This window comes from Ostreococcus tauri (genome assembly GCF_000214015.3).
Source record: "Ostreococcus tauri WGS project CAID00000000 data, contig chromosome 03, whole genome shotgun sequence".
Classification (NCBI taxonomy): domain Eukaryota; kingdom Viridiplantae; phylum Chlorophyta; class Mamiellophyceae; order Mamiellales; family Bathycoccaceae; genus Ostreococcus; species Ostreococcus tauri.
The window spans coordinates 102225-128792 of record NC_014428.2 but is presented as its reverse complement, the minus strand read 5'-3'; the positions used below and the strand labels follow the sequence as shown (position 1 = coordinate 128792).

Here is a 26568-nt window from a genome sequence, read left to right as displayed (position 1 = left end):
CGATTGATTCGCGCGTGCGCGCGTCGAACTCGCGCGCGTGCGCGCGACGCCCCCGCGCGCGCGGCGGGACGCGCGACGATGGACGACGGCGACGACACGGGCGTCGCGCGCGCGCGTCGCGGCGCGGGCGGAAGGGACGGACGGTGACGATGGGTCGGTGGACGCGCGGTCGGATGGGTCGGCGGATGGGATCGTCTCGGGCGGCGACGACGCGGACGACGCGGCGCGGGGTGACGCGACCGGCGGTGACGCGACGGGTGGTGCGGTCGAGGGTGGTGATGCGCGCGTGGACGTGGATGAGGTGCGGCGGGACGCGCGCGCGTTGGCGCCGGAGGGGACGCGCGCGGAGACGACGGAGGCGGCGACCGGGACGGCGACGGCGGCGGCGGCGGCGAGGACGCCGGCGGCGACGAAGAAGAAGTCGTCGTCGACGGGGAAGAAGAAGAAGAAGAAGGCGGTGCAAGGGCAGCGGAGCGGGGGACGAGGGCGAGCGGAGCCGACGATCGATTACACGATCGTCGGCGCCGGGGTCGCGGCGGCGGCGGCTGTGGGGTACTTTGTGTGGACGAAAATGAAGGCACAGGGCGGCGGCGGTGGAATCGTCGCCCCCGCGGGAGGCGGTGAAGGTGGTGAAGATGCGACGTCGACCATGCCGTCGATGGGCGGCGACAGCGGTGGCATAGCAGTCACAGAAGGCGCTGGCATGGATGGACCGGTTTCGATGAACGGACCGCCAAAGGCAAAGAAGCAACAGCAGAAGGTAATCACGGGCAAGGCTCGGCGCATGCTTCGCGACGTTATGGACGAACTGCGACGCGTGGCCACTGTTGACGTGAGTGGGAAGAACCTCGGCGACGAGGGTGCGTGCTTCATCGCGGAAGCGTTTGCGTACAACAATGTCGCCTCGTGCGTGGACATGAGCGCAAACGGTATCGGTCTCGACGGTACCACCGCCCTCTGTGAGGCGCTCAAGTGCAACGACACGCTCACGATGCTTTCGCTGGCGAGCAATCCGATCGGCGACGACGGCGCCAAGGTCTTGGCGGAGTACCTGAAGGTTGACAAGAAAATCACGACGCTCAACCTGAACGCGTGCTCCATCGGCGACGAAGGCGCCAAGGCCATCGCGGAGGCCCTCAAGATGAACACAACAATAATTTCGCTCGAGATGAACAATAACATGGTCGATTACGAGGGTTCGGGGGCAATGGCTCAGGCTCTGGCGCAGAATACCACGTTGGAGCTGCTGGCTTTGAACGGGAACTACGTCGGCGCGCTCGGCGCCTCCTCGTTCGGAGCCGCGCTCAAGGAAAACACGGGTCTACGCTCGCTCCAGCTCAATGGGAACGACATCGGGAACGAGGGTTGTATCAAATTGTGCGAGGGTTTGGCGGCGCGCTCGGAGAAGATCAACAATCTAGACCTCGGGAACAACTCGATCGGACCGGCTGCGGGACCGGCGCTTCGCGATTACCTCAAGGTTGATGACTCTTTGACACATCTCAACTTGTACATGAACGAGCTCGCGAACGATGGCTGTGCCGCGATCGCCGAAGCGCTCAAGGATAACAAGAAGATCGAGATGCTCGACATCGGTGGCAACAACATTGGCGGTTACGGCGCCGAGCAACTCGCGCTCGCGCTTCGAGACAACTCGTCGCTGACCACGCTTGAACTCGGTTATAACCCGATCGGCGTGCCAGGCGGCAAAGCTTTGGCGGAGACCGTCAAGTTCCACGGAGCCTTGGGTACGATGCGCATGGGGTGGTGCAAGATTGGCAAGGAGGGCGGTTTCGCGTTTGCGGAGGCAATCAAGTATTCGCAGTCTCTCGCCGTTTTGGACCTACGCGGGAACGATCTGGGTGACGACGGTGTCGCCGCGCTTTCGCAGTCTCTGGCCGTTGTGAATGAAGTCCTGACCAATTTGGACCTTGGCTACAACGAAATCAAGGACAAGGGCGCGTTCGCGCTCGCGCAGGCGATCAAGAACAACGCCGAGGGCTCGCTGCAGACGCTCAGCATCAACAACAACTATCTCACCAAGTTCGGCGAGGTCGCGCTCACCGAGGCGGTCGAACTCGTGGAGGAGATGAACCCGGATCGAGATCTGTACATTCAGTTCTAAGCTGGAACGAGAACGCGCCGTTTCTTAAGTTGAGCTCAAAGGAGAAACAAAAACAGTTGAAAGCACATATTCAATTTGCCTCACACGTCGCCTCGCATGCCCACGCGCGTCGTTCTCGTTCGCCACGCCCAGAGCGAATTTAACGCAAGGCACTTGATACAAGGACAGCTCGACCCACCACTCGACGACGTCGGGCTCGAACAGCTGCGCGTCGGCGCGCCGCGCGCCGCGTCCGAGCACTCAGACGCGAGTCGCGTGTACACGAGTGATCTCTCTCGAGCGTCAACGACCGCGCGCGCGATCGCGGATGCGCTCAACGTCGACGTCATAGCGGACGTACGGCTTCGCGAGCGACATCTCGGCAATCTACAAGGCTTACCGCGCGCAGAGTTGAAGGATGCCGAACCGAGCGCGTACGCGGCGTGGAAGAGCAGAGATCCGAATCAAACGATACCGGGCGGCGGCGAGTGCGGACGAGAGGTGGACGAGCGACTGTGCGATTTCTTCCGAGAGATCGCGCGCGATGGTCCCCAAAAGGTGATAGCGGTGACGCACGGCGGTGTATTGGGCCGCGTCTTCTCCGGAGGCCGAAACGGCGACGAAAAGAGACTCTGCGGGATGCGTCGAGGGGTGGGAAATCTCGCCGAGTGCGTCATTGACGTTGACGTCGATGGATCATGGCGATGCGAGTACGCGACGTGGGCCTCTGGTCGGTTTTTGGAATCGACCGCGCTGGACGCGGACGACGTCGCGTGAGACGCCCGCCGCGCCCGCACTCCGCGACGTCCGCAAAACGCACGAAGGGTGCGCGAATCCGTTCGTGCGTGAGAAACGGTCGAGACGATGTACTCGTCCTTCACCGCGCGCGCGACGACGCAGGCATCGTCTCGCGCGGCTCTCAGCGGGGCTCCGCTCGCCTGCCCGTCCCGGGCATCGCGCGCGTCCGCCTCGCGATCACGCGTCCGCGTCCATGCCGACGCGAGCGATGACCTCGCTCGCAAGGCCACCGTACTCACGGATGACCTCAAGGCGATGAAGACGACGATGCCGACGATTCGACGCGTCGTCGCCGGGAACAGAAACGATCTCAAGGCGCTGAGCCTGTATCAAGACGCACTCGAGGGGAAAGTGCCTACGGATTACGACGACGTGTCGAAACTTGAGAAGACTTTAGACGATCTGGCGTCGTACGTCGAGCAAAGAGCGGAGGAGGAGCAGTTCTGGGCGAACAGGGAGGGTAAGGTGACCTCGAGCGTGGTGGACGACACGAACTTGACGGAGGACGAAAAGAGAGAGGTCGCGAGCATTTTGGGGAACGTCGTGACTTGGGGGGTGCAGGGAGCGACATGGAATGCGCTCATCTTACTCATCGGATTCGTCTCGCTCGTGACGTTCGTGTTGCCGAATCAATGAACCCGCGTGGGTTTGGCGCAGACTGCAGCAGATTGTTATGATACACTTCTTAGGTAAAACCAACATTTCTATGCCGTCATCGGGACCGAATCCCCCGATATCTCGGCTTTGCCTCGCATAGCGGATCGAACGACCTCTGGAGCTTTATCCGTCGTGAGCATCTTCTTGAGAACGTTCTCCACATTCGACTTCAATGGAGCGTGACGCGCGAGCGCGACCAATGCTTCCACAGCGTCCAGGCGAAGAGCGGTTGACGACACGTCCTCTGACGCCGCGACGACCAAACTGAACGTTGAATCAACTTCGAACGGCAGCGATTGATCCGTTGCATCCTTTTCGGCCAGTCGCATCAATCCAACGATACCCTTGAGGGCTTCATGCCGGCGTTCTTTCGCTAACTCCGCATCGAGAGACATACGGCAAAGCTCGAGACACTTGGACGCGTGATGACGGATGGCTTCAGGCGACACGCGATTGAGTATCGTCGCCAAGACCGCCGTAGCGGCTGTCGCCGTAGCGGCCGTCGCTTTCGCGCGTTGTTGCCCCTCGTACTGCGCCTCTTTCATCTTGTCCAATGATCCGGCCGCGCCAACTCCGTTGTCAATGTCGTCCAGCGGCGCCGGTGTTGCCATCAGTGCTGCTTCAACAACTGGCATTATTTTCGACACAACATCCGCTTCATCTAATCCATCACCGATCGAGGTGATTGAGACCAAAGATGCGTCGAGCGCTTTCAGCGCAGCCTTGCGATAATCCGACTTTGGCCTTTTGCTCTCGGTGACAAGGGCCTCGATTACCGCAGCGGCTTCTATTTGCTGCGGACATGCCGTCGTCAAAGCCGCGACAGCTTGTAACATACACGTTTTACCATCCCACAATCGACCAGGGAGCTCGGCGATGAGACTTTTCATAACCTCACTCACTTTGATGGCGATCACGTCTGGTGACTTCTCGGCAATCGCAACAAACACGTCAGCGGCTTGACGTTTGCGCTGCCACTGGTTGCTCGTCAAGTAATCCAACGTAATTACAAGAATCTCATCGAGGTACACGCGAAGACTCGCTGACACACCTCCAGAATTCTCGTTCCAGACCTCGGTCCACTTTGACTTTCCAGCCTCCTCTGTGTCGAACTGGCCAACGAACGAGAGCGGCAGTATCAATGTTTTCTGCGGAGCGAGTGCGTCCGGAGCACTTCGCGATAGCTCTAGAGCAAGATTCGCCGCGACGGCTCGTTCCGTCTCTGTTTCACTCTTGAACAGTCGCGCAATTTCTTCCGCGAGAGCATTCACTTGTGGTTCTTCCGCATATTTCGCAATCGCTGCAATGGCTGTGATGAAACTATTGCGAACAGATGCAGACGTGTCGCTGACCGCTGAAGACAGTAACGTGCGAAAGAGCGTTGTTGCATGCGGTCGAATAAGCCTACCTCGTCGCATGCACAAGCGCTGAAGAAATCGGCCCGCGCCCGCTCGGGTATTTAAACCAATACTTGAGCGTAACACAGAGATCAAAGTCAAGACGAGCTCAGACATGATCTCCTCGTCTATGTGTGTCATCAATAGATCCAGAGTCTCGCCCATCGGACTTGATTTCGCCGCGCGCAAACGAATGTGCTCCAGCCTCTCGCTTGCCCCTTGACCGAACGAAGCTGCGTGCTGTTCGATGTAGTTCAATCTTGAATCTTCCATGGAGGAGAGAGAATCGAGAAGCGTCTTCACAATTTCTGGTATGTGAGATTTGATCGCACCGCCGTCGGCGAATTTCACGAGCTTCATGATGACATCCATGCTCAAGGCTTGAACTTCTTTCACCGTCGATAGCAAACCGCGTTTTAGCAAGATTGGTAGGACGATTTGAATCGTTCCCTTCACTTCGTTCGGGCCACTATGGTGCGCATCGCAGAGGCGTATGGTCAACGAACGAACCGATCGACACAAGCCTTCACCGGCTATGCGAACCGTCTCTTTGATATCATCGATCAAACGCAAGCACACGTTCCAAACACTCTCGAGATGAGGTTCGATTTCTTTGAAAGTTCTTCCTGATAACACATCACTCAGGGCACCCGCGCTCGATTGCCTGTTGCGCCACAGTCGGCTTCCAGACTCGCGCAAAATCTCTTCCATAATTGATTCAAAGTGTTCATCCACCGCCGTTTTAGTAGAATCAACGAGGGATACCCAAATCCCTTTCACAGCCTCTTGCATTTTCGGATTCGGGTCGTGCATGAGCCTGAATAATTTCGGCACGAGTTTGTCTACGTACGGTGATACTGCGTTGCCGGCTCGTCTGGCGATGGATGCAAAGCCAAAAGCGGCGCCTCGTGAAGAATTTAGCGCTCGTTGGTGATTCGCGAGATCCATGAACTTGTAGATCAAATCCGGTTGGCCGATATCTGTCACGACGCTGCACAACTCTTGATACGTCGTCAACGAACTCTTGTCTCCGTCACCGCTTCTGAGCGCCTTGTCGTCTAGAGTAATCGCACCCTCGTCGAAGACTTCAGCGTTATCATCGAGCTTAACGTGACGCTTTTTCGGTGCTTTGCCATTCAGTGTGCCCATGAGAGATGCCAGCAGCGATTCTCGTTGCATCTCGTCGGACATGTCGTAAAGCATGCTCATGCCGCGGCTCGCAAGCTCTTGAGTGAGATCGTTTTGGTCACCCAGCAAAGAACCAAACGCCTCCTGGATATCGTCAATCATGGACAGAACTCTCGGATGGTTGTTCGTGTGCGTCACTAACGAAAGTAACCAAACGCACGCTGCACATCGCCGCTCGACGCGACTACTATAAATGTGCTCGTTAAAGATGGAATTGAGCACGTCACGGTGAATATGTTGTCTCTCATCGTTACTCTTGACGTAGTTAGCGACGCGTGACCGTACCTCGACGTGATCGATCGTTTCCTTCGATAAATCCGAATCATCCATCGTCGCAAGTTTCATCTCAGCACTCAGTGAAGTGAAAGACGTCGTGAGGACGCGGTCGGCGTCCAGTGTAACGCCTCCCCACGCACACGCAAGCGCCTCACCAATCACAAACTGCGCGTCATCATTTTTCATGTCGGCGAGCGCGAAAATCTTCGGAAGCAATTTTGATGACGTTTCCTCGCTAAAGTCCCGCATCATGATGTGACCGGCGGCGCGAGCTGCGAGTTTAGCGACGTTGGGATCAGTATTTTGCATGACGCCACACACCGCGTCAATCGAGTCTCTTTTCACACTGGACGGTAAAGGATTGCGAATTGCGGCGTGACCGATTGCCTCCGCCGCAACGCTAGCCAACGTTGCTTCAACGCTTTGTCCTTTGCCAACCTTTTGTGCCAGTGCCACGAAAGTCTGGCTTGTTCGAATGACGACATCTTCTGGAAGCAAACCAGAACCAATGATGAAGCCGCTTGCAATGATCGCGCCTTCTTGCTGCTCGAGCCTCGCACCGCGTTCGTCCGTCTTCGCCAGTACCAGAAACTCATCTAAAAGAGTGATTCGCATATCAGCGCTGAGGTATCGAACAAGCACGCCACACAGCTTCGCAGCACGACGCCGAGTGAGCGAATCTGTGTGCGAAACAAAGTGTCGCAAACGAGTCAAAATAGCATCCGCCGTGGACTTTTCATCGAGTAATGTGGGCATGCGTTCCACCAAGTCGATGAAGCTGAGCAACGCGGCGCTCACGAGTGAAGGGCCGGCAGCCTTGACTAAGCAGCGGTTCAAGTAACTGAGATATAGCCTGACGTCGTCCGGTAGAAGCGTCCATCCTCGTGTCGCGTCACTCTTCAAGCACGAGTTCAAGAATTCCAAGGCCTCACACATGGCATTTTCTGGTAAAATGAGCGCCGAATGTAAAGCCGATTCGTTTGCTAACACTGGAAGTTTCGAAGCCATGTAGCGCAGTATCGACGACGTGGGGGGATGTCGTTCCAGCACTCGCGGAATTTTACGTCGCGTCTGACAAAACGCAAGATATTCCATGTACCGGTAGTGATCGCCAGACAAATCGTGGAACATCTCGTCTTCGCTCGTCCAATATTTTGCGTCCACTGCTCGGTCGCAGCCCTCCCAACTTTCGACGTGTAAAGGCGCGTTGTCCTCCACTTGACGCGACGCGCTCGGCTCGCGAAGTCCCTTCTTCCCGAGTGCCTGCATCTCCATCTTCGAGTCGCCCGAAGCGATGACGCTCGCGTACCTCGAAGGAACGTGTGAAAACGGAAAAAATTCATGCGCCCACTGCGCACCGACCAGGCGGCGATACTTATTGTCCTTGTCTTCGATAGCGCTCAAAATGAGTTCCTCCGTGCGAGTCTGCACGTACGTTGACGGCGATTCTCGATACGCCGCTACAAGCGTTCGTGCGGCGTCCTGTACGTAAGACTTCACACCCTCCGGTTCTTTCTCCAGCGCTTCGAAGATGCGTTCGGCGAGCAATACGTCTCGATTGACACTAGCCTTGTCGCGTTCGGCAAGCTGCGAAAGCGCTTGATAGCAGAATCCGCGTAAGGATTCGCGAGCCAACGTGGAGCTCTGATCTTCATTGGCACCTTCGACTTGAGCGTCCAAAATTTCCAGCATCCCAGCCATGAGCGACGGTCCGAAAGCTAGTAACTCTTTACTCGTCGCGTGCGTCAAGATCCAAACCGTGAACTGCATGCCGCACGCCTTTAATCTCGTGTTGGTCCCGACTCCGTATAGGCACATCTTAACCGTCTCGATATTCTGCGGAAACGAGTCCGCCGCCGCCATCGAGCGCGTGAGAAGAGTCATGATTTTCAACCGCACCGACGGCGAGGCCGGTAAAATACGCGACGCCTCGGGGATGCCCATGGGTGATCCATTGAAGAGTTGAAATAACTCGTCCGCGACGTCCGCGTCGTCCAAGTTGATGACTGGACGATTTGTCTCCCAGGAGCATCGCCTCTTCAGTAGTTCTTCGCCCCGCTTAGCCACCTCGTGATCGCTATCGCACGACGCGATCAGACAAATCGAAAGCATCTCGCGTCCGCTCACCAAGAAACGCTCACGCGGAGTTTGCAGTTCCGCTTTGCTCTCTTCGTCTGATTCCATCGAGACGTCTGCACTCTCTGATTTTTCCATTACCGACGCGCTCGCGATGTAATCGAGCACGCGCAGTTTCTTCTTCGCTAACACCGCGGGCGCGGGTTTTGGTTTACCTTTACCCAGCAACCGCTCCACCGCGCTCGGACTCATGCTCGGCGGTGCGCTCAGAACTGGCGCTGCGGCGTCCTCCGCCCTCGCGGCCGACGAAGCCACCGCTGCGGCTCTGAGCTCCCCCGCCCGCGCGTCGTCCACCCCGATCGCCGCGTTTGCCAATGCCTCCACATGCGTCTCGAGCCGATTCGGCGTCGTCGCCGCGCTCGTTCCCGCCGCGTTCGGCGAGTACGCCAAGAAATCTCTCGCTCGCTGAAGAAATGCGCCGCGCGTCGCGGCGTCCCGCAACCACTCGCAATCCCTCTCAGCGTCCGAAACTCGAAGCTCACCGAGAGAATCGAAAGCCAATCGACACAGCACGTCCATCTGATCGCTCGATCGCGTTCCTAACCCTTTCATCAACCGCGCGCACGCGATCTCCCGCGTCCGCCCGTCTTCCCGCTCCAACGCCTTCTCCACGTACACCAACGCGAAATTTCGCACGAACGCGTGTTCTGCGCCCGCGAACGTCTCGATCAACGTCTTCCACGGCAACTTCGCGTTCGGACATCCTCGTAACCGCGCGTTGACGTGCTTCAACATGGACATTAACAGATTGAGATTGTTTGGAAACTTTGTCTTCAGCGACGTGACGATCGCCGGCAGCGCCCGATCGAGCGTGCGCTCGAGATCATCATCGGACGTCAACGCCAGAGACGTCATCGCGCGCTCGATCTTCCGCGCCTCCTCCGCCTCGTCGGTCGCCATGTTCGCGGTGGCGTTTTGTGACGATGTCTTCGCGGTGCGTCGATTGAAAACCATCCCGGGCGAGCGCTCGCTCGACGCGCCCGCGCGCCGTCGCCCGAACGCGCGCGATGACGCACGAATCGCGCGCGCGCGGCATCGCCGTCGTCCCGCGCCGCGCGCGCGCGCGTCGAGCGGTGGTACGGTGACGTGACGGTTCGTGTTCTCGAAAAAGAATGCGCGCGTCACACGTCGACGACGATCGCTCGATGGGCGTCGCGCAGTCGCGCGCGTCGTCGTCCGCGAGCGATGCGCGCGCGCACGACGGTGCGTCGGGACGACGGACGTCGCTCGAGAGCGAGCGAGGACGCGTGGTGGAGGTGAAGGAGAGGCTCGAGACGAATTCGTTTTTCCGCTCGAAGCGCGCGGTGTCGGACGCGTCGGAGGCGCCGGCGCGATCGAGCGAGGACGCCGGGGCGGCGTCGACCGATGTGCCGATCGTGGGCGAGACGTACGTCCCGGACGCGATGGTACAGACGGCGGAGAAAACGTTGGGTGGGCGACGGGCGCGGTGGCGCGTGCCGAGACGACGCGACGGGCGAGAGACGTGTCGATCGAGCGCGTTCGAGACGTTCGATGACGAAGACGAGCGTGGGACGAGAACGACTTGGACGGTCGTGGGGAAGTTCAGCCAGCGAGGGATCTCGGTGTACCTGCGTCGAGAGGACGAGGGCGAACACGCGATGGATTGCTCGTTTACGATTTCGACAATCGTGGACGGGAAGAGACACTTTGAGACGTATCTCGAGCATAGGTTTCGAAATCGAGGAAACTCCTGGGGGGCGGAGAACGTGATCTCGTGCGGGTTCACGGAGAAAGAAGTCGAGATCGAGGTCTGTTTCCATCGTACGCGCGTCGCTCGGTTGCGATCGAAACCCGCAAGCGTGTGCAGCTCGATTCGTTGTCTCAGCGAGGACTGTCTCCTCTTCGTGCTCGAGGACTTTTTGACCGACGAAGAGGGAGACGCTTTGATAAACTTGGCGAGACCGGCACTGCAGCGATCGAGGGTGACGGACGGGAAGCTGAGCGAAGGCCGGACGTCGTCCTCGATGTTCCTCACGGGCAACCGATCGAACAATCCAATCGTGATCGCTTTGCAGAGGCGAATTCAGTCGGTGCTTCGTCTACCTATCGTTGCCGAGCGACGCAAAGAAGCACTTTACGAAAAGGAGCCGATGCAAGTCGTGTGTTACGGTCCGAGAGAGCGTTACACCGCGCACTACGACAATCGTGCTGGCTCATTGAAACGTACGGCGACGTTCATGTGCTACCTCTCCGATCCCGAGAGTGGCGGCTGCACACTTTTCCCGAAAGCAATTCCGCTGTGCGGCTGCAACAAATCCAACCAAACCGGTGTGAAAATTTTTCCCAAGCGCAACCGAGCAATCCTCTTTTGGAGCGTGAACGTCAAAGGACACGAAGCGATGCGGTCTTTACATGAGGCGCAAGCGGTCGGCGATGACGCCGCGTATGAAAAATGCATCTTCACACAGTGGCTTTCCACCGACACAGACAACGACGACGATTAGTGGCGTGTAATTTACGTTTCTCGTTCAAAGCTTTCTCTTCGAGTTCCAAATTCTTATTAAACACTTTGAAAAAGAGAGGCTAATACTGTACAAACGAGAAGGATCTGTCTAGTCGCTTTTCTTGCTCTTCTTCGCCGACTTCGGGGAATCACCATCTCTCTCGCGCTTCTCCTTCTTATCCTTCTTATCCTTCTTCTCTTTCTTCTCCTTCTTGGTCACGTCCTTATCCGGGTTGTATGACCTGGGTGCGGTGAGGAGAGCCGGAGCATCCGCGTTGCGATCCTTGTCGTGCTTCTTGATGTCACCGGAGAGCTTCTTGACCCCAGACGCTTCGCCAAGCGACTTCCCTTCGAGCTGTCTGAGTCTCGCCTCAACCTTTTCGCGAGCATCAACGCCGATCGTCGCCTCGGAAGATTCGCCCAAGGCGTCGACGCGAATCGACAAGGCGCACTTAGCCGCCAAGACGCGAGAAATCTTACCCTTGAACTTGGGCGCAGCTTGGCCAATGAGAGACGCGTGATATATCAAACCGTACTTCGGCGTTTCGTGCTTCGTCTTTAAAGCTCGGAAAAGTGCCTTTTCGGCGCCCAAAATTTGCACCGTCGACGCCGGGTGCTTCGCCAAGTTCATCAACGAACCGGCGTGAGAAATGAGACGGGCGCCGACGAGTTCGCCAACGAGCACCGTCAAGTTCGGAGCAATGGCGTTCATTCGCGCTTTGAGGTAGTCGTACAACTGCGCACGGTACTCGCTCAGGGCGATTACTTGGTCTGCGAGTTGTCCGATGTTGCTCAAATCCTCCTCGGAGATTTCCGTCCCCATGGAGATGATGGCGGCGTCCTTCACCTCCTGTTCCACGTCTTCATCCAGAATGCCGGAAAAGTCGAGATTGGCGGCGTTGGCGCGATCTCCCATGAGCTTAGCCGCCTTGGCATACTGCATGTTGTCCGCGATGATCTTCGTGAGCTCGGGAAAGTGCCAACCGTACCACTCGCGCACGCGCATAGAGTAAGTGTTCAACTCCTTGTCGAGTTCGTCGAGCAAGCCGATGGCTTGGATCACCATCGTGTCAACCTTATCGGGAGAAAACTTGAGCTTATACCTCGACAGCGAGTGTGAGAGACCGAGCGCCATGGGCGCGAGATCGGCGTCCGTCAAACCTCCGATGAGCTCGTTGAGTTGGTAACGCACGCCGCGCATGAGCTCCATCACCCCGCTGTCCGCGACGCAGTTGATACCGAGCTTCTCCTTAATCGCCGCCCCGAGCTTCGAGTCCGCCACGGCCAGCGTCTCACCCTCGGCGTGCTTGGTCAGGAACTTCTTCAGCGATTTCCCAACCTTGGAATCGACCAAGGTGGCCGCCGCCGCGAGCGCCTCGGTGGTGTTCTCAAACTTACTAAACGCCTTCATCGAAACCATCTTCTTCGCCCCCTCCACGGTGCTAAAGGCGTCTTGTAACTTCTACGTCGTCAACGCGCGCACACATCGCCTCTCGTCAGTCATCCACACGCGCACCCCTCACGCACCGACGCCCTCGACGTTCCTCCGCGCTAGGTCGCTCGGCCGATTCCAATTCTCACCCGCGCCCGCCCGCGCCTCGCCCACCCCCTTCCCGACGTCCCACCCCCCCCCACGTCGGCACCCATCGCGCGCGCGTATTTCATCGTCCCACCGAACCCATCCTCCCACGCGTCGTCGTCGTCCACGCGCGCGGTCGCGCGACGCCACGGAATTAATTCCCCGCCGCCGATCCCTCCCACCCCCGCCGAATTCCACGCCCGATGTCACCACCGCGCGCGTCGCCTCGCCACTCACCTCGACGTCGCCGAGCTTCTTCTCATCCTTCACCTTGAACAGGGAGTACCCCGCCGGGGTCTCGAACAGGAGCAACATGGCGCGACGCGCGCGAAGTGCGGACGCGATCGGCGGCGGCGCGGCGGCGGCGTCTCACGCGTCACACGCGGACCTTTTGTACACGCGTGTGCGGTTCGTGTGGGGGTTTTGTTTTTTGGGGTCGTCGACGCGTCGTCGCCGCGACTTGGCGCGACTTGGCGGCGGACGCGGCGAAGCATGGACGCGGTGACGGCGCTCGCGGCGCGCGCGCGCGAGGGCGTCGCGGACGCGTTCGAGCGGGTGCGCGCGAGCGATGGTGGACGCGCGACGCGAGATGTGATCGACGCGTGGGATTCGCGCGAGACGGTGGACTGACGACGACGACGACGACGACGACGACGCGCGTCGCAGTTGCCGAAACACGTGCGGGTGGTTGTGATGTGGATGGTGTTTCAATTCATCGGGTCGATGATCCGCCGCGCGGTGTTCGGGAAGGAGAAGCCGGCGGGACCGGCGGAGAAGAAAGCCGTGGTGGAGTGCGAGACGGAGGAGGCGTTCGCGGAGGCTTTGAAGGAGGCGAAGGAGGCGAAGCGCGCGGTCGTGATCGACTTCACGGCGTCGTGGTGCGGGCCGTGTAAGCGAATCGCGCCCGTGTTCGCGGATATGTCCGAGGAGTACGACGCCACGTTTCTCAAGGTGGACGTCGACAAGAACTCCGAGGTGAGCGGGGCCCACAACGTCACCGCCATGCCGACGTTTGCGTTTTACGATGCGAACGGCGAGAAGGTGGACGAACAGATTCGAGGCGCCAACATCGCGAAGATTACTGACATGCTCGACAAGCTCGGCGTGAAGAAGGTTGTCAAGGAAGTTAAGAAGGACGCGTAGACTCGAGAGGGCGTGACATTAAATCGAAATATTGTGTAATAGGCACGTCGTTTTGAAATTCACTCTTCCGGCGCGAGCCAGTTATGCGCGGCGAAGGTTCGATTGGATCCGTTCTCGCGGTGTACGAGCGTGTCCGTGTCGTATTCAAAGTCGATGTCGAATAGCGACTCGTCCGCGCGCGCGTCCTCGTCGATTTTCACCGGTCGAGGACTTTTTGGTGGTTTCACGGCGTTTCTCTTTTTACTTTTCGTGTAACCGGCTTCGCCTAAATACACCATAAGAGCGAGAATATTGCTGTTGATCCCGTGGCGGCAACAACCGAACTCGCATTCTGTCACAGACATGCACAAGCCGATTTGACAGTCTCTGAGGATAGCCACCGTGACGCGCTCGCGCTCGGACTCGCTCCATTGCTGGCGAGCGATCTCGAATATGGCGACGCACGTGTTTGCCTTCAGACGCAAGTGATGACGTTGTTTGAAGACTGCGAGAAATTTAGCGCCAACTCTCGAAGCTGGAAGGTCTCGATGCCGAGCCTCTCTGAGCTCGTACGCACCCGGAGGCGCGGGTCTGAGTTCACGAGAAAAGAACGCCTCGAGTAGATACTGCGTCTGAGGACATATTTCCCACAGAGCACCAAGTAACATCAGCTTATACGTAGGATCCCATCGATCTGTGACTCCGAAGACTATGCGCGCGAATGATACTTCACCTGGAGCGGTTTCTCTGAGGATGATGCTCAGCAGCTTACTCAACGCGATAATGTTCTCGTTGAAAATCTCTTGCGGATCAAAAACACTGCCCAGGTTGGCGTTTAGGTTATCGGTCAGCTCAAACGCAGCCACTGTCGTGAGCTCAGGAACGGACGACGCTCGATACAAGGCCATCTCGGCTTGAAGAGATAAAGAGGCCATGCCTTCGGGCACGTAGGTAATTGACGTCTCCGCTTCACTCGCGTCGCTCCCTCGAAACTGTGCCATCCTCAGTATAAACCATTGGAAGTTTGGCGAAATGAGCGTGCGGAGGAAGCTCACGTTCGTGTGCTTCCTAGTCGAAAGCAAACCCATGAAACCAATCGTAAACGTCTTGAATCGAAACGCCGATTCAATCCCGGCGCCTTGTGCGTGCTCAGAGAGCAGATGCGAGAGTGTCTTCGTACCAAGCACGCCGTGCGTCATCAAGAATATTCTAATCTCGGCGCGAAACAATTCCGCGTCGTGAACAATCGCGTCTGATACCTCCACTCGTGACTCACCGCCGCGATCGATTCGGTCCACGCCGAGTGTGTACTCATCGATGTGCACCTCTTCATCCGTGTTTTCTGCCTCGTAGTGCGCCTCTCTCCAATCGTTCGCATCGTACTGTCCATCCATCCAATCTTCCTCCAAAAAGTCAATGTCCGTGCGCAGAAACATCCCGACTGCTTTTCCTCGTGCCTGATGACTCAAATCGATCGTCGATCCTGCCATGGCGCTCGTCACCTGGCAAGCCTTCTCTGTCTCCGTCATCGTCAGGAACCGCACGTCATCCAGACCGTCGGCAAATGCCTCCACCATCGCGGCGCAAAACCATGCGCGTTGATGCGCCTTATCTCTACGTTCCACGTCGATTACGTCGAGCGGAAACAATCGATTCGAGTACGGCACCAAAGCGCGCGCAAACGCGCCGACCGCCTCCCCATCCACGCACGGCGCACCGTCAGCGTCGACGAAGTAATGCCTGTGTTGACCTATGTACGCGATAGTCGCGGCGTCGCGCTCGCGAAGAACGCCCTGATGGTGGAGATGAAAGCGCCCGTCAGTCCGCGCGCGCTCTCGAGACGTCCCGCGCGCGCGCGCACCTCTCGCATCGCCTTGCACGTCGCGAGCATCGCCACGCGGTCAGTAAGCGGTACGTAGCGCGACACCGTGGACCATATTTCGATCGGGAGCGTCGGAACGGGGCTATTGCGCGAGCGCGTCATCGAGACGCCGACGCGCGCGGGGTGCCGCGTTGTGAGGCGCCGCGATCGACGCGAGCCAATCGAGCGCGCGGAGAGACTATGGATTCAAGTCGAACGCGCGCGCGCTCTGGTTCGAGAAATAATGAATGTTCAATTGAATAGATCGTCGACTCGTCGCGAACGATCGAGAGGTGAGAGGGATGAAGTCGATCACGGGCGGATCGAGGCTTCGGAATTTGCCTTGCATCGAGCAAAGAAAGCCGCCTGCGCCGCGGGGACGTTTTCAGCCTTTCCGCCCCACGCCTTGAGGCAGCTCGCCTGAAGCGCGCGGCCGTAGGAGAATGATAAGGTCCACGGCGCGCGCGGGATGCTGGAGCGATTCATCAGGCGAAGACGCTCCGTCGCTTGCTCCTCCGTCTGACCGCCGGAGAGAAACAAAATCCCCGGAACCGCCGGCGGCACGACGTCGCGAAGCGCTCGAAGCGTCATCTCCGCCACAACATCGTCTCCACCGTTCGCGCTCGGGTGCGCCGAACCCGCGGTGACCATGTTGGGCTTCAAAATCATCCCATCCATCTGCGCCCCGTGCAGACGCAACGCCGAGAACACGGCGTCCAACACCCGACGCGTCACCCGCAGACACGTCTCGATGTCGTGCGCACCGTCCATCAAAATCTCCGGCTCCACGATGGGCACCAGCCCGTTTCGCTGACATATCGTCGCGTACCTCGCGAGCGCGTTCGCGTTCTCCGCCACGGCGAGCGCGCTCGGGAACCCGCGCGCCTCGTCAATCTTCAACACCGCTCGCCACTTCGCGAACCGCGCCCCCAAGTCGTAATATTCCTTACATCTTTCATCCAAACCATCCAATCCAGCCGTGGCGGTCTCCTCGGGCGATCCCGGGAGCGGGACGACGCCCGCGTCCACCTTGATCCCCGGGATCGTCCCGTTCGCCCGCAACATCTCCACGAACGTCGCCCCTCCCTTCCCAGTCGACCGCAGCGTCTCATCGTAAAGAATCACACCGCTCAACGCCGCCGCGCAGTTCGGCGCATCGAAGAGCAGCTCGCGTAACGCGACTCTCTGTTCGAGCGTGTTCTCCACCCCGATGGTCGCCAAGCGCTTCCCGATCGTCCCCGTGGACTCGTCCGCGGCGAGCACGCCCTTCCCCGGCGTCGCCAACGCCGCCGCGATCGTTCGCAGCGCCTCGGCGCGGGCGTCCATCCCGTCGCGGCGCGCGATGCCGCGCGCGCGGGGCGCGGGCGCATCTTTTTCGGGTTTCTGTCGACCCGTGCGTCGCGTCGCGCGTTCGAACCGTCTTGACTCCCGCGCGCGTTCGCGTCGACGTTGACGTCCAAAGCGCGATGGACGCGTCGTGGTCGGCGGCGCTCGCGGCGTTACGCGCGGACGCGCGCGCGTTCGGGGTGGAAATCGGCGTCGTGAAGATGACGAAAACTTTGAAATCAGTGCGAAAAAATGCGATGCGTTCGACCGTGCGCGCGCCGCTCGGCGGTTTGGACGCGCGACAGGCGGTGATGTACGCCGTGATCATGTTTGTCTTTAATTGGCTCCTGCGCGTGGTCGTGGTCGAGCCGCTCGGACGCGTGTTGATGGGATTCAGCGGTAAGGCGAGGACCAAGGCGCGAAACGCGCGCGCGGAGAAATTCGCGCAGAGCGCGCTGGAGATGGTGACGTACGGAGCGTTCAGTTACTTTGGAGCGATGATCGTCCCGAAACAGTCGTGGTTTTGGCCGTCATCGGAGTGGTGGAGAGGATTTCCGGTGAAGACGTTAGCCACGGACGGGGCGCTGCGATGTTATTACCTGGCGTACGGCGCGAGGTACGTCGCCGGGGCGGTGAACGTCCTGCTCGAGCACAAGCGAAAAGACTTTTGGTCGATGCAATTGCATCACGTGTCGACGATCGGTGTGATCTGGGTGTCGTACGTCTACGGATGGACTCGAGTCGGGGCGGTGATCATGCTCGTGTTGGACCCGGCGGACGTGCCGCTGCACGCGGCGAAGTGCGCGAAGTACATTGGCGACGCGCGCGGGAATAAGCGATTTCAGCTCCTGGCGGACGTCTTGTTCGCGATTTTCCTCGTCACATTTTTTGTCATGCGACTGGTGATGTATCCGTACGTGGTATGGAGCTCGCACTTCGAGGCGCGCAGGTATTTTGGAGCAAGCTTCGGGTACTGGACCTGCGTCGTCCTGCTGTACATTATTCTCGGCTTGCAGGTGTATTGGTTCAAGCTCATCGTCAACGTCGTCCATCGCATCTTGATCACTGGCTCCGCCGAGGACGTGCGAAGCGATGATGAAGACGACGACGAAGAAGAGGACGACGACGACGCGAAGAAGCGTCGATAATCACCGAATAGAAGCCAACTCAGAGAGCGTCTGAAAGCGAGACGCCAAGTCACATTTGTCAAAATAACGAACGACTCACGTCCACACTTCCTCACGTGACTCGTTCAATGCGATCGGTAACGCACTCGGTTCCCGTTCACGCACGTGCGACGTACGTTCGCCATGTTGGATCGCACCATCGAGCGCGTCAACGCGTCAACGCGTCCACCGCGCGCGCGTCCGAGCGCGTTCGGGACACATCCATCGCCATCGTCGGCGCCGGTATAAGCGGGCTCGCCACCGCACTCGCGTTGAAGCGCATCGGCATCGATAACGTCAAGGTGTTCGAGCGCTCGAGCGAGATCAAACCTAACGTCGGTGGCGGGTTTAACCTGAACGGCGGCGCGCGGGTGTTGTGCGAGCTCGGGTTGGAGGAGACGTACGCGCGGTTGGCGAATGATTTGTTGGGCGTCAAGGCTCGAAGGGCGAGCGACGGGAGAGATTTGTTTGAGGTGAAAGTGCATGATATGATACGCGCGGACGAGGAGGGACGGCGGGAGTTGGTGAGCGGAGGAGGCAAGGTGTTGGCGGGGACCGTGCAGCGGGCGGATTTGCAGCGAGCGATGGCGGACGCGCTCGGTGCGGGGTGTTTGATATTTGATCGCGATGTGAAAGCGGTGCGATCGGGCGGTAGTCAGGCAACGATCGAGTTCACCGACGGCGCCGTGGAGGCGTTCGATTTGGTGATCGGGGCGGATGGAATTGATTCGCGCGCAAGAGAGGCTGTCGACGGCGGCGAGTCGCCGCCGATTTACAGCGGGATTCGCATAGTGTTCGGATGCACGACGGCGGGGTCTTCGGTGCGTGAAGACGTAAACACGGCAGAGCAATGGTTTGCGGATGGTGCGTATTGCCTCGTATTCACTGGAGGTGGTGATTTGGCGAGCAAACAACACAACATCGCGTTGTGCGTGCAAGACGAAGCGAGGCGCGATGAAAACGCTTCGTGGCGAGCGAAACCGTCGGCCAAGGAGGAAACGCTGAAATTGATGCGCGAAAAGGGGATGCCGCAGAGTGTTATCGACGTCACAGAAGCGTGCGATAGATTCTTCGACGTTGGCGTGCATTATCACGACGTGCTCGAGTCGTGGAGCGACGAGAGCGGCACCATTGCGTTGGTGGGCGACTCGTGCCACGCCATGCCTCCGTTTCTGGGCCAAGGTGCGAATCAGGCGATGCAAGACGCGCTCTGCATCGCCCAGGAGCTCGCAAAGGTTGGCACCGAACACGACACGGTGAAAGACGCGTTGGTGGCGTACGAGGGCATTAGGAAGGGGCCGACTGCCGCCATCATGCAGAGCAGTAGATTCATCGGAGCTCTGGAGACGGGTGCGGGACCCGTGAGCCTGTTTCGAGACGTCGCATTCTTCGTCGCCGGCACGCTTGGTATCACTGGTAAGGTTTTTATGAGCGGAGCGATGCCTAGATACGAGCGATAGAGAGTTGTCACATTAGAAGATTACATCCCTTTGTCCAGTCGTCAAAAGCACAAATATGCCCCGTCGCTCATGCCGAAACTGAACGTAGAACAGCGCGGATCTGGCGTTCAAAAAGGCATACTGTTGTTACGGGGTCGCATTGGGATCACCACTGTGGACTCCCTCGGAGGTTTCATGTCTTTGATGTCGTCGAGCTCAATCTGCGTCGTGATTTTGTCCGCGCCGCGCAGAAGTTTCAGCTCGACGACGTCTCCGACTCTGAGCTTGTCGAGCGTGCGGTACAGGTCGCTGGAGCCCTCGATCGGTTCTCCGGCGAGTTCAATAATGATGTCTCCGAGAATAAGTCGACCAGTATCATCGCGAGTGGTGCTGTGCACGCCCGCACGGTCCGCAGGTCCACCCGGACGCGCGTCGAGAACCAGGACACCACCGAGACCAAGTTGATCCAACGCGCCATCCGGAGCGAACGAGACTCCCAGAATAGGACGCGTCACGCGTCCAAAACGAATAATTTGATCGACTATACCACTCACCATGTCGCTAGGAAGCGCAAAACCGACACCGCTGGACGTCCCGGAGGCGGAGTAAATAGCCGTGTTGATGCCGATGAGTTGTCCGCTAGAGTTCAACAGCGGACCGCCACTGTTCCCAGGATTTATCGCGGCATCGGTTTGAATGATCCCATCGATCGGACGCCCGGTATTCCCACTCTGAATCTCTCGGCCGAGACCGCTGATGATGCCCGTCGTCAGCGTGTGATCGAGCCCGAAGGGATTCCCGATGGCGTACACGCGTTGCCCGACCAAAGCTTCGCCGCTTCTCCCGATGCTCAGCGGCTTCATCTCTTCCAACGCCTCAGGATCCGTCACCTGTAACACCGCGATATCTTTGTCCTCATCGAACCCCACGATCGCGGCGTCGTACACCTTTTGTCCTTGCAACCGACTCGCCCCCTTTTTCGGCAAGAAGGAAACCTTCAACTGATTCGCTCGGTCAATGACGTGGAAATTCGTCACGATGTGTCCCGCGTCGTCCCAAACCACCCCACTCCCCGCCCCTTGAGGCGCTTCCGTGAGATCCAGCGTGAACGCGTCTCTGCGCACCGCGACGTTCGTGATGTACACCACGCTCCGCTTGGCGTTGTTGAACAGATTAACCGTCTCTCGCTCGTCCTCCGTCAATCGCTGCGACGACTGAATCGTCCGATACCCTCCGTCCCGCGCGAGCGCCCGTCGAGGCGCCGGCACCCATCCCGCGCCATCGCCTCGTAATTCAGGGCTCACGAACGCGCGAAACGTCTTCTCGCGCCCCGACGCCTCGGCGTCCCCGTCGCGGTCCGCGCCAGATTCATCATCTCCCCACCCAAACGCGCGCTCCGCGTCTCCTCGCCCCACCCCCGGTCCCCACCCGCGATCGACACTCGCGACGGCCGTCGACGTCGCGCTCACGTTCGCCGCGAGCGCGCACAGACCGAGCGCGAGCGCGCGTTTTCGTAGAGTTTCCACGACGTCATCGCCCGTGCCCACGTCTTCATCCGCCTCCTCCCTCGCGCGCGCGCCCCGTCGCCGCCCGTCGTCGCGCGCGCGCGCGAGAGAGACGATTCGTCGTCCATCGCGCGCGGGCGCGGCGCGCGCGGGCGCGGTGCGCGCGCGGAGCGAACGCATGACGCGACGAGGAATGAAGTCACATCGCCGCGCGCATGGCGCGCGACGCGTGCGCGCGCGCGCGCGAGCGCATCGCGGCGTCGATCGCGGCGTTTATGACGCGCGAGGGCCTCGCCCCGGACGCGCGCGCGCGCGGGCGAGGCGGCGACGGGGGGGCGAGCGATGGGTGCGTCGCGACCGACGACGGATGTCGGTCCGTCGACGACGCGTCCGCGCTCGGGAACGACCGCGGGCGGGTGAAGACGCTCGCGTCGTTCTCGGGGCGTCCATCGGACGCGAACGCGGCGCGGGCGCGGGCGAAGACGGGTGGTGCGAGGGAGATCTCGGCGACGCGGGCGGGCGACGCGGCGACGGCTGCGACGCGCGACGACGACGGACGCGACGCGACGGGGGACGGCGGGACCGCGGCGGGACCGGTCGAGGCGGGCGAACGGTGCGCACGGGTGCGCGCGCGAGACGCGGATGATTTCGACGCGCTCGTGAAGGGATTCGTCGAGGAGGAGGAGGCGGAGGCGGATGGAGACGCGCGCGGCGCGGACGAAGACGCGCGGATGGACGCGGTCGACGCGGCGAAGGTGGTCGAGACGCGCGCGCGCGTCGAACAGACGGAGTTGACGGCGGCCGACGCGCATGGGACGCGTCCGGGGACGACCGTCGAGGCGGTGGAGACGGAGACGCGAACGGCGGACGTCGAGCCGAAATCGTCCGAAGGCGCCGAGGAGGCAAAGGCGGATCTGACGATGATGTTTCCGAGCTCGAAGCGTCGTCCGATGGGAACGCTCGGGGGATTCGACGAGGTGATGCGGGTGAAGAAGAAACGCGCGAAACGATCGAAGCCCATGCCCAAGCCGAGATACGACCCGACGCCGAAACTTCTGGAGGATGATTTAGTGGCGCTCCCGGCGAGCCAAATCGTGGGATTGAACAACGTCGTCGACGAAGAGGATGATTACGATAATATCGATAGCATCGAAATGGAGGACGCGTTCGATGATGCGCGGGAGGAGGTTCTCGATACGGACGTGGACGATTCGCCCCAGGTAACCGAGGTTCCGAGGCACGTGACGTTACCGACCGACGAGCAAAAATTTCCCAGCTCGACCGTACGAGTGGTCGGAAGGGCGGAGGGTACGATAAATGCGTGCGCAATGACAGACATGAACGGCGTTGTGACAGAAGACGCCGCAATAACGGACGTGGAAGAGGGCGAGGAGGTGACGCAGCCGGACGAAACGCCGACCGACGTCGAAGAAGCGCCGAGCGCGTTCCCGGGTGTGCCGGTGAAGAGTGCCATAGAAACCGTCAAGGCGAATGTATATATCGGTCGATCGCTCGCCATGAACGAGCCGGAACAGGAGGCTTTGCCCGCGGCGAATCCCACATCAACGTTCCCTGGAAAACCAGTGAGCGCACGTATGCCGACGTCGCAAGTGGCGCAATCGGATATTACCTTGCCCTCGTCAACTCAAGAACCGGTGACTGAAAATGTCGAAAGCGCGTGGGATCCTTCCGCTGGGTTCGAGAACGTCCCAGGTCCGGTGAAGAGGGGGAGAGGGAGACCACCCAAAATCGTCGCGGAAACGCTGTTGGCGAAGACGGTTATGCAACTGATTGAGTCCACGCTTGCCGTCTCCGATCTCACCAAACCGCAGTATAGCCACATCATTCGCGAGAGTATGCACAAGATAACGACGACGGTGCCGAAAGAATTCGATCAAAACACGGAGGAAGGGACACGAGCCTTCCTCTCAGATTCATGCAAGCAGAAGATACACAGTCTGCTCGACACGTACGTCACGCGGCTCAAAAGAAGATCGAACTCGAAACACTCCACCACTCAGAAGCTTCCGCCTCACAAACAACACGTATATAACACGTCGCGATGATGCATTGTCGTCTCTGTCCTTAGCCTAGCAGATATGTTTGAAAAACAAAATACACGACGAGATGAATTTGCTGAGAATTTTCTGTCTACTACAAACGTTCACACGCGCTCATTCAATATTAGACAACCCGGTGGTTCGGCGGAACACATCGTTATACGCAGAATCTCCCGATGATGCCTTGATTCCGGCCGCCGCCGCGCTAGCCTGCTTCTTCTTATCACCCTCGGCTCGCTTGGCGCGCGAGTACAAGAAAACGCCGGTGAGAGCCATGGCGGTGCCTGCCATGTTGAGCGGCGACACCGGGTTTTTGAAATAGATGAGAGTAACAACGATCACGGTGACACGCTTCATGCAGTTACCCACGGAATGCGTCACCGGGCTGACGCGTGAGAGGATCATGTATGAAATTTGCTGGTACATTTGGAAGCAGAAACCGGCAACCAAGAGAGACTTGGACAGTTCAGCGACGTTTGCGCCCGTGGCGGCGATTGCGGCTGGAGTGAAACGCACGCCCTCGACGCCGATGGCGACCGGAAGCGCCACCAAACAGCTGAGCATGGTGATCACACTGAAGAGGTTGATGTTGTCGATGGCGCCCTTGATGACGGACATGCCCATCATCTTCTTGCTGAGAACGTTTCTCGATTGGAACGTGATGTTCGACCCAAGAGCGGCCAAGAACCCGGCCCAGCAAAAGCTTACCTCTGTCATTGACGCGAGCGCAACCCCTCCGACGACCGGAAGGAGCGCCGCCATGACGGCGAGCGACGGGACATCACCCAAGAAGAGCGCGGAGAGCAAAACCGAGAAGAACGGCTCGCTCGCCTTGATGGTGTGCGTGAAAGAAACCGCCACCTTTCCGAGCGACACGTTCGTGAGTAAGTTCCCAACCGCGTGAATCACCGCCAACGGCGCGATCGGTTTCAGCATCGCCATCGAAACCTGCGGCGGCTTTTTCGCTCCGCTCGCCCACATCGCCGCGATGAGCGCGCTCCCGACGCCGAGCTCGATCAGCGTCACCGTCACCGGGTACGGAAACGTCTTCAAAATCTGTTTGTTATAAATGTTAAACACGATGTTGAACCCGTACCAGCATCCGAACAGCATCAATAACATCAACACCTGCGCCGCCGTCTCGCCCTTCGTCCGCAACTTTTCCAGCCAGTGGTCCAGCGGCTTCGCCTCCGACCCGTTCGCGCTCGCCCGCGTCTTCGTCGACGCGCGCGCGCGTTCGCGGTGCGCCGCGCGCGCACCGAGCGCCGCGTCGCCCTCGCGACGACGCGTCGCGCGCGTCACCGCGCATCGACCGCTCTGGTGCGAAATGGATACCCGATCGCACGCTCGGCCCGCCGCCGCGCGCGTTCTCGCGCGCGACGACGCGCTCGCGTGACGCGCGGACGCGGCGCGCGCGCAGAGGGCTCGAGCGGGCGCGGGCGCGCGCGCGCGGGCGCGCATGTCGATTCGAACGAACCGGACGCGCGCGCGTGTGTGGCGAAAGTCGGGTGTCGAAAACCTGAAACCTGTGCGCTCGGGCGTCCGGGACGGGCGCGGGCGCGGGCGAGCGACGCGGCGCACCGCGCGTGCATTCGCGCGTGAAATGAGCTAAATGAGTGAAATGCGCGTTACAGGAGCATCGGTATCATGGCGCGAACGCGCGCGGGGTAGGATTTGAACCTCGCTCGGTAGAAGCGTCTGGTCGCGACGGCTCTCGGGAAGAGGTTGGCGAACGTCCAGAAGGCGAACGCAAGCGTGGATGGGGAGAAGTTCGCGAGCACAGCGAACCCACACCACTCTATGCACTCGCCTAGGTAGTGTGGACACGCGACGAGGTCAAAGAGACCGCCGGTGGGCATGACGTACTCTCGTTTCGACCGTCGCCCGGCTCGAAGCGCTCGGAGACGCGCGTCGCACGAGATGTTGATCCACGCTCCGATCGCCATCGTCGCTGCACCGACGCATATCACGAAGTCACTCGGTCGCTTACACCCGTGCGCGAGCTCGGCACCGACGAGCAGGCCGTTGAAGACGTTGAACGCTATCGCCGCCACCACCGTGGCAACAGCCGTCTCCCCCATGGTCCGCGTCGCCGGGTAAACTATCGCCCTATTGGCGTAGTGCGCGCACCAGATCACCGTCAACACTCTCACGTACTTCTCGTCCGCTATCGAACCGCCCCCGAGATCGTCAAACACGTCCGCACCGCGCGTGAGTCCGACCCAAAGCATCGGCGGAGAAATGATTTCTTGAAGAAACCAACCGACGCGTCCGTTCATGGTCGGTCCCCACGATTTAGACAAGAACTTTCCGTACGGCGCGTTCGCGGTGAAGAGGAACGGGAACGTCACGGCGCCTACGGCGATCCAACCGGTGAGAACATTGGCGTGGGAAAGCATCTCGCGCGATCGGCGAGAGCCCGAGTGTACGGTTCAAGGCGACGTCATCGTCGACGGCCAACCTTTGTCACCGGACCCTTGTTCGCCGCTTTTAGAAGTTCGGCCCTGGTGTAAAACGCGCGAGTGGTGTCGCGCATCGACGCACTTCTCAACGGCCTGAGGAGGTCGCGGAAGGTGAGGTACACCAGCGGTAGGAGGCTCAGAATCGTCACCGCCGTGAGCACCGCGTTGGTCTGGCTCGCAAGCGCGTCGCAGCACGGCTCCTGTATCGGGTTCCAATAAACTCGAGGGGCGTTGATATCGACGGACACCTCGTGCTGTACGCTCGCTCGCAAGAGCGCCTTTTCACTGATCTCATACTTTGGCTCAAAGGATTGTTGGAAATCCAAGTGCAAAAAGTGTAGCTCTGTCGCGCCGCGCTCCAGAGCGTCGATGGGCAAGCGCAAACACGTGTGCAACGCGCGCAGACCGTACCATCCATATTCATCGTCGTAATTCTTCTCGTACGCGTCGGTACAATTCCGATGACCCGCCCAAAAGTTGTCGCACACGTACCAAAACGGAACGGGTTGGGCAATCGTCCAGTTCGCGTGCGTCACCGGCACCGCGCAAAACGTCCCGCTCGCCTCCGCCCCAGCCTTGTAAAAGTACGTCTCATCCTCCATCGGTAACGTCGCGTGCAGCTCACCCATCAAATCAAATCTAAAATCCTCCACCGTGACGTCGACGAGCGATATCGCGTCCGCCGCGCCCGCGTCCCGGTCCAACCCGCCCGTCCGCGCCTTCGCGCGCGTCACCACCCCCCGTTTCGCCCACCCCGTCCCCGCTGTCGACCCCGTGAGCGTCGCCGGGAACACCCCGAGCGCCATGCCCACCACGAACGCATCCAAGAGCCCGTGCGCGCGCGTCGACCCCCGCGCGCGCGTCGCGCCCAGGACGCACGCGAAGACGCTCGCGAGCCCCCCCGTACGCCCCCCCCGCGCACGCGCACGCGCGCGCCGGGACCCACGCGAGTCCCCAGGCGAAAGCGCACCCGAGCGCGCGCGCCATCGCGCGCGCGCGCGCGCCGAAATCGAACGCGCGAAGCGCGT

The 26568-nt window shown here is 59.7% G+C and overlaps 16 protein-coding genes across 16 annotated transcripts; 8 read left to right on the top strand and 8 right to left on the bottom strand.

Moving 5' to 3' along the window:
- Nucleotides 1-571: 571 nt before the first annotated feature.
- On the top strand, nucleotides 572-2125 carry OT_ostta03g00740 (Leucine-rich repeat, ribonuclease inhibitor subtype; the record flags this gene model as incomplete). The annotated part of the gene is made up of 1 exon (XM_003077932.1): nucleotides 572-2125. The coding sequence occupies one exon, from the start codon at nucleotides 572-574 to the stop codon at nucleotides 2123-2125; it is 1554 nt and encodes a 517-aa protein (XP_003077980.1).
- Nucleotides 2126-2221: 96 nt separating this feature from the next.
- OT_ostta03g00730 (Histidine phosphatase superfamily, clade-1) lies at nucleotides 2222-2881 on the top strand (the record flags this gene model as incomplete). Its single annotated transcript, XM_003077931.2, has 1 exon — nucleotides 2222-2881. One exon carries the CDS (start codon nucleotides 2222-2224, stop codon nucleotides 2879-2881), a length of 660 nt encoding a protein of 219 aa, XP_003077979.2.
- An 87-nt stretch (nucleotides 2882-2968) lies between these two features.
- OT_ostta03g00720 (unnamed product) lies at nucleotides 2969-3538 on the top strand (the record flags this gene model as incomplete). The annotated part of the gene is made up of 1 exon (XM_022984680.1): nucleotides 2969-3538. The coding sequence occupies one exon, from the start codon at nucleotides 2969-2971 to the stop codon at nucleotides 3536-3538; it is 570 nt and encodes a 189-aa protein (XP_022838420.1).
- A 68-nt stretch (nucleotides 3539-3606) lies between these two features.
- Nucleotides 3607-9456, bottom strand: OT_ostta03g00710 (Armadillo-type fold; the record flags this gene model as incomplete). The annotated part of the gene is made up of 1 exon (XM_003077930.1): nucleotides 3607-9456. The coding sequence occupies one exon, from the start codon at nucleotides 9454-9456 to the stop codon at nucleotides 3607-3609; it is 5850 nt and encodes a 1949-aa protein (XP_003077978.1).
- A 245-nt stretch (nucleotides 9457-9701) lies between these two features.
- Nucleotides 9702-11021, top strand: OT_ostta03g00700 (Oxoglutarate/iron-dependent dioxygenase; the record flags this gene model as incomplete). Its single annotated transcript, XM_003077929.2, has 1 exon — nucleotides 9702-11021. The coding sequence occupies one exon, from the start codon at nucleotides 9702-9704 to the stop codon at nucleotides 11019-11021; it is 1320 nt and encodes a 439-aa protein (XP_003077977.2).
- Nucleotides 11022-11129: 108 nt separating this feature from the next.
- Nucleotides 11130-12914, bottom strand: OT_ostta03g00690 (NOSIC; the record flags this gene model as incomplete). The annotated part of the gene is made up of 2 exons (XM_022984679.1): nucleotides 11130-12482; nucleotides 12837-12914. 2 exons carry the CDS (start codon nucleotides 12912-12914, stop codon nucleotides 11130-11132), a joined length of 1431 nt encoding a protein of 476 aa, XP_022838419.1.
- A 177-nt stretch (nucleotides 12915-13091) lies between these two features.
- OT_ostta03g00680 (Thioredoxin, conserved site) lies at nucleotides 13092-13742 on the top strand (the record flags this gene model as incomplete). Its single annotated transcript, XM_003077927.2, has 2 exons — nucleotides 13092-13154; nucleotides 13266-13742. 2 exons carry the CDS (start codon nucleotides 13092-13094, stop codon nucleotides 13740-13742), a joined length of 540 nt encoding a protein of 179 aa, XP_003077975.2.
- A 59-nt stretch (nucleotides 13743-13801) lies between these two features.
- On the bottom strand, nucleotides 13802-15705 carry OT_ostta03g00670 (unnamed product; the record flags this gene model as incomplete). The annotated part of the gene is made up of 2 exons (XM_022984678.1): nucleotides 13802-15514; nucleotides 15553-15705. The coding sequence occupies 2 exons, from the start codon at nucleotides 15703-15705 to the stop codon at nucleotides 13802-13804; spliced, it is 1866 nt and encodes a 621-aa protein (XP_022838418.1).
- A 189-nt stretch (nucleotides 15706-15894) lies between these two features.
- On the bottom strand, nucleotides 15895-16908 carry OT_ostta03g00660 (Fructose-bisphosphate aldolase, class-I; the record flags this gene model as incomplete). The annotated part of the gene is made up of 1 exon (XM_003077925.1): nucleotides 15895-16908. One exon carries the CDS (start codon nucleotides 16906-16908, stop codon nucleotides 15895-15897), a length of 1014 nt encoding a protein of 337 aa, XP_003077973.1.
- A 140-nt stretch (nucleotides 16909-17048) lies between these two features.
- Nucleotides 17049-18056, top strand: OT_ostta03g00655 (TRAM/LAG1/CLN8 homology domain; the record flags this gene model as incomplete). Its single annotated transcript, XM_003077924.1, has 1 exon — nucleotides 17049-18056. The coding sequence occupies one exon, from the start codon at nucleotides 17049-17051 to the stop codon at nucleotides 18054-18056; it is 1008 nt and encodes a 335-aa protein (XP_003077972.1).
- A 107-nt stretch (nucleotides 18057-18163) lies between these two features.
- Nucleotides 18164-19534, top strand: OT_ostta03g00650 (Aromatic-ring hydroxylase-like; the record flags this gene model as incomplete). The annotated part of the gene is made up of 1 exon (XM_003077923.2): nucleotides 18164-19534. The coding sequence occupies one exon, from the start codon at nucleotides 18164-18166 to the stop codon at nucleotides 19532-19534; it is 1371 nt and encodes a 456-aa protein (XP_003077971.2).
- A 107-nt stretch (nucleotides 19535-19641) lies between these two features.
- OT_ostta03g00640 (Peptidase S1C) lies at nucleotides 19642-21198 on the bottom strand (the record flags this gene model as incomplete). The annotated part of the gene is made up of 1 exon (XM_003077922.2): nucleotides 19642-21198. The coding sequence occupies one exon, from the start codon at nucleotides 21196-21198 to the stop codon at nucleotides 19642-19644; it is 1557 nt and encodes a 518-aa protein (XP_003077970.2).
- A 35-nt stretch (nucleotides 21199-21233) lies between these two features.
- On the top strand, nucleotides 21234-23084 carry OT_ostta03g00630 (unnamed product; the record flags this gene model as incomplete). Its single annotated transcript, XM_003077921.2, has 1 exon — nucleotides 21234-23084. One exon carries the CDS (start codon nucleotides 21234-21236, stop codon nucleotides 23082-23084), a length of 1851 nt encoding a protein of 616 aa, XP_003077969.2.
- A 108-nt stretch (nucleotides 23085-23192) lies between these two features.
- On the bottom strand, nucleotides 23193-24539 carry OT_ostta03g00620 (Triose phosphate/phosphoenolpyruvate translocator; the record flags this gene model as incomplete). Its single annotated transcript, XM_003077920.1, has 1 exon — nucleotides 23193-24539. One exon carries the CDS (start codon nucleotides 24537-24539, stop codon nucleotides 23193-23195), a length of 1347 nt encoding a protein of 448 aa, XP_003077968.1.
- A 167-nt stretch (nucleotides 24540-24706) lies between these two features.
- Nucleotides 24707-25477, bottom strand: OT_ostta03g00610 (3-oxo-5-alpha-steroid 4-dehydrogenase,C-terminal; the record flags this gene model as incomplete). Its single annotated transcript, XM_022984676.1, has 1 exon — nucleotides 24707-25477. The coding sequence occupies one exon, from the start codon at nucleotides 25475-25477 to the stop codon at nucleotides 24707-24709; it is 771 nt and encodes a 256-aa protein (XP_022838417.1).
- Nucleotides 25478-25521: 44 nt separating this feature from the next.
- On the bottom strand, nucleotides 25522-26346 carry OT_ostta03g00600 (unnamed product; the record flags this gene model as incomplete). The annotated part of the gene is made up of 1 exon (XM_022984675.1): nucleotides 25522-26346. The coding sequence occupies one exon, from the start codon at nucleotides 26344-26346 to the stop codon at nucleotides 25522-25524; it is 825 nt and encodes a 274-aa protein (XP_022838416.1).
- Nucleotides 26347-26568: the final 222 nt, after the last annotated feature.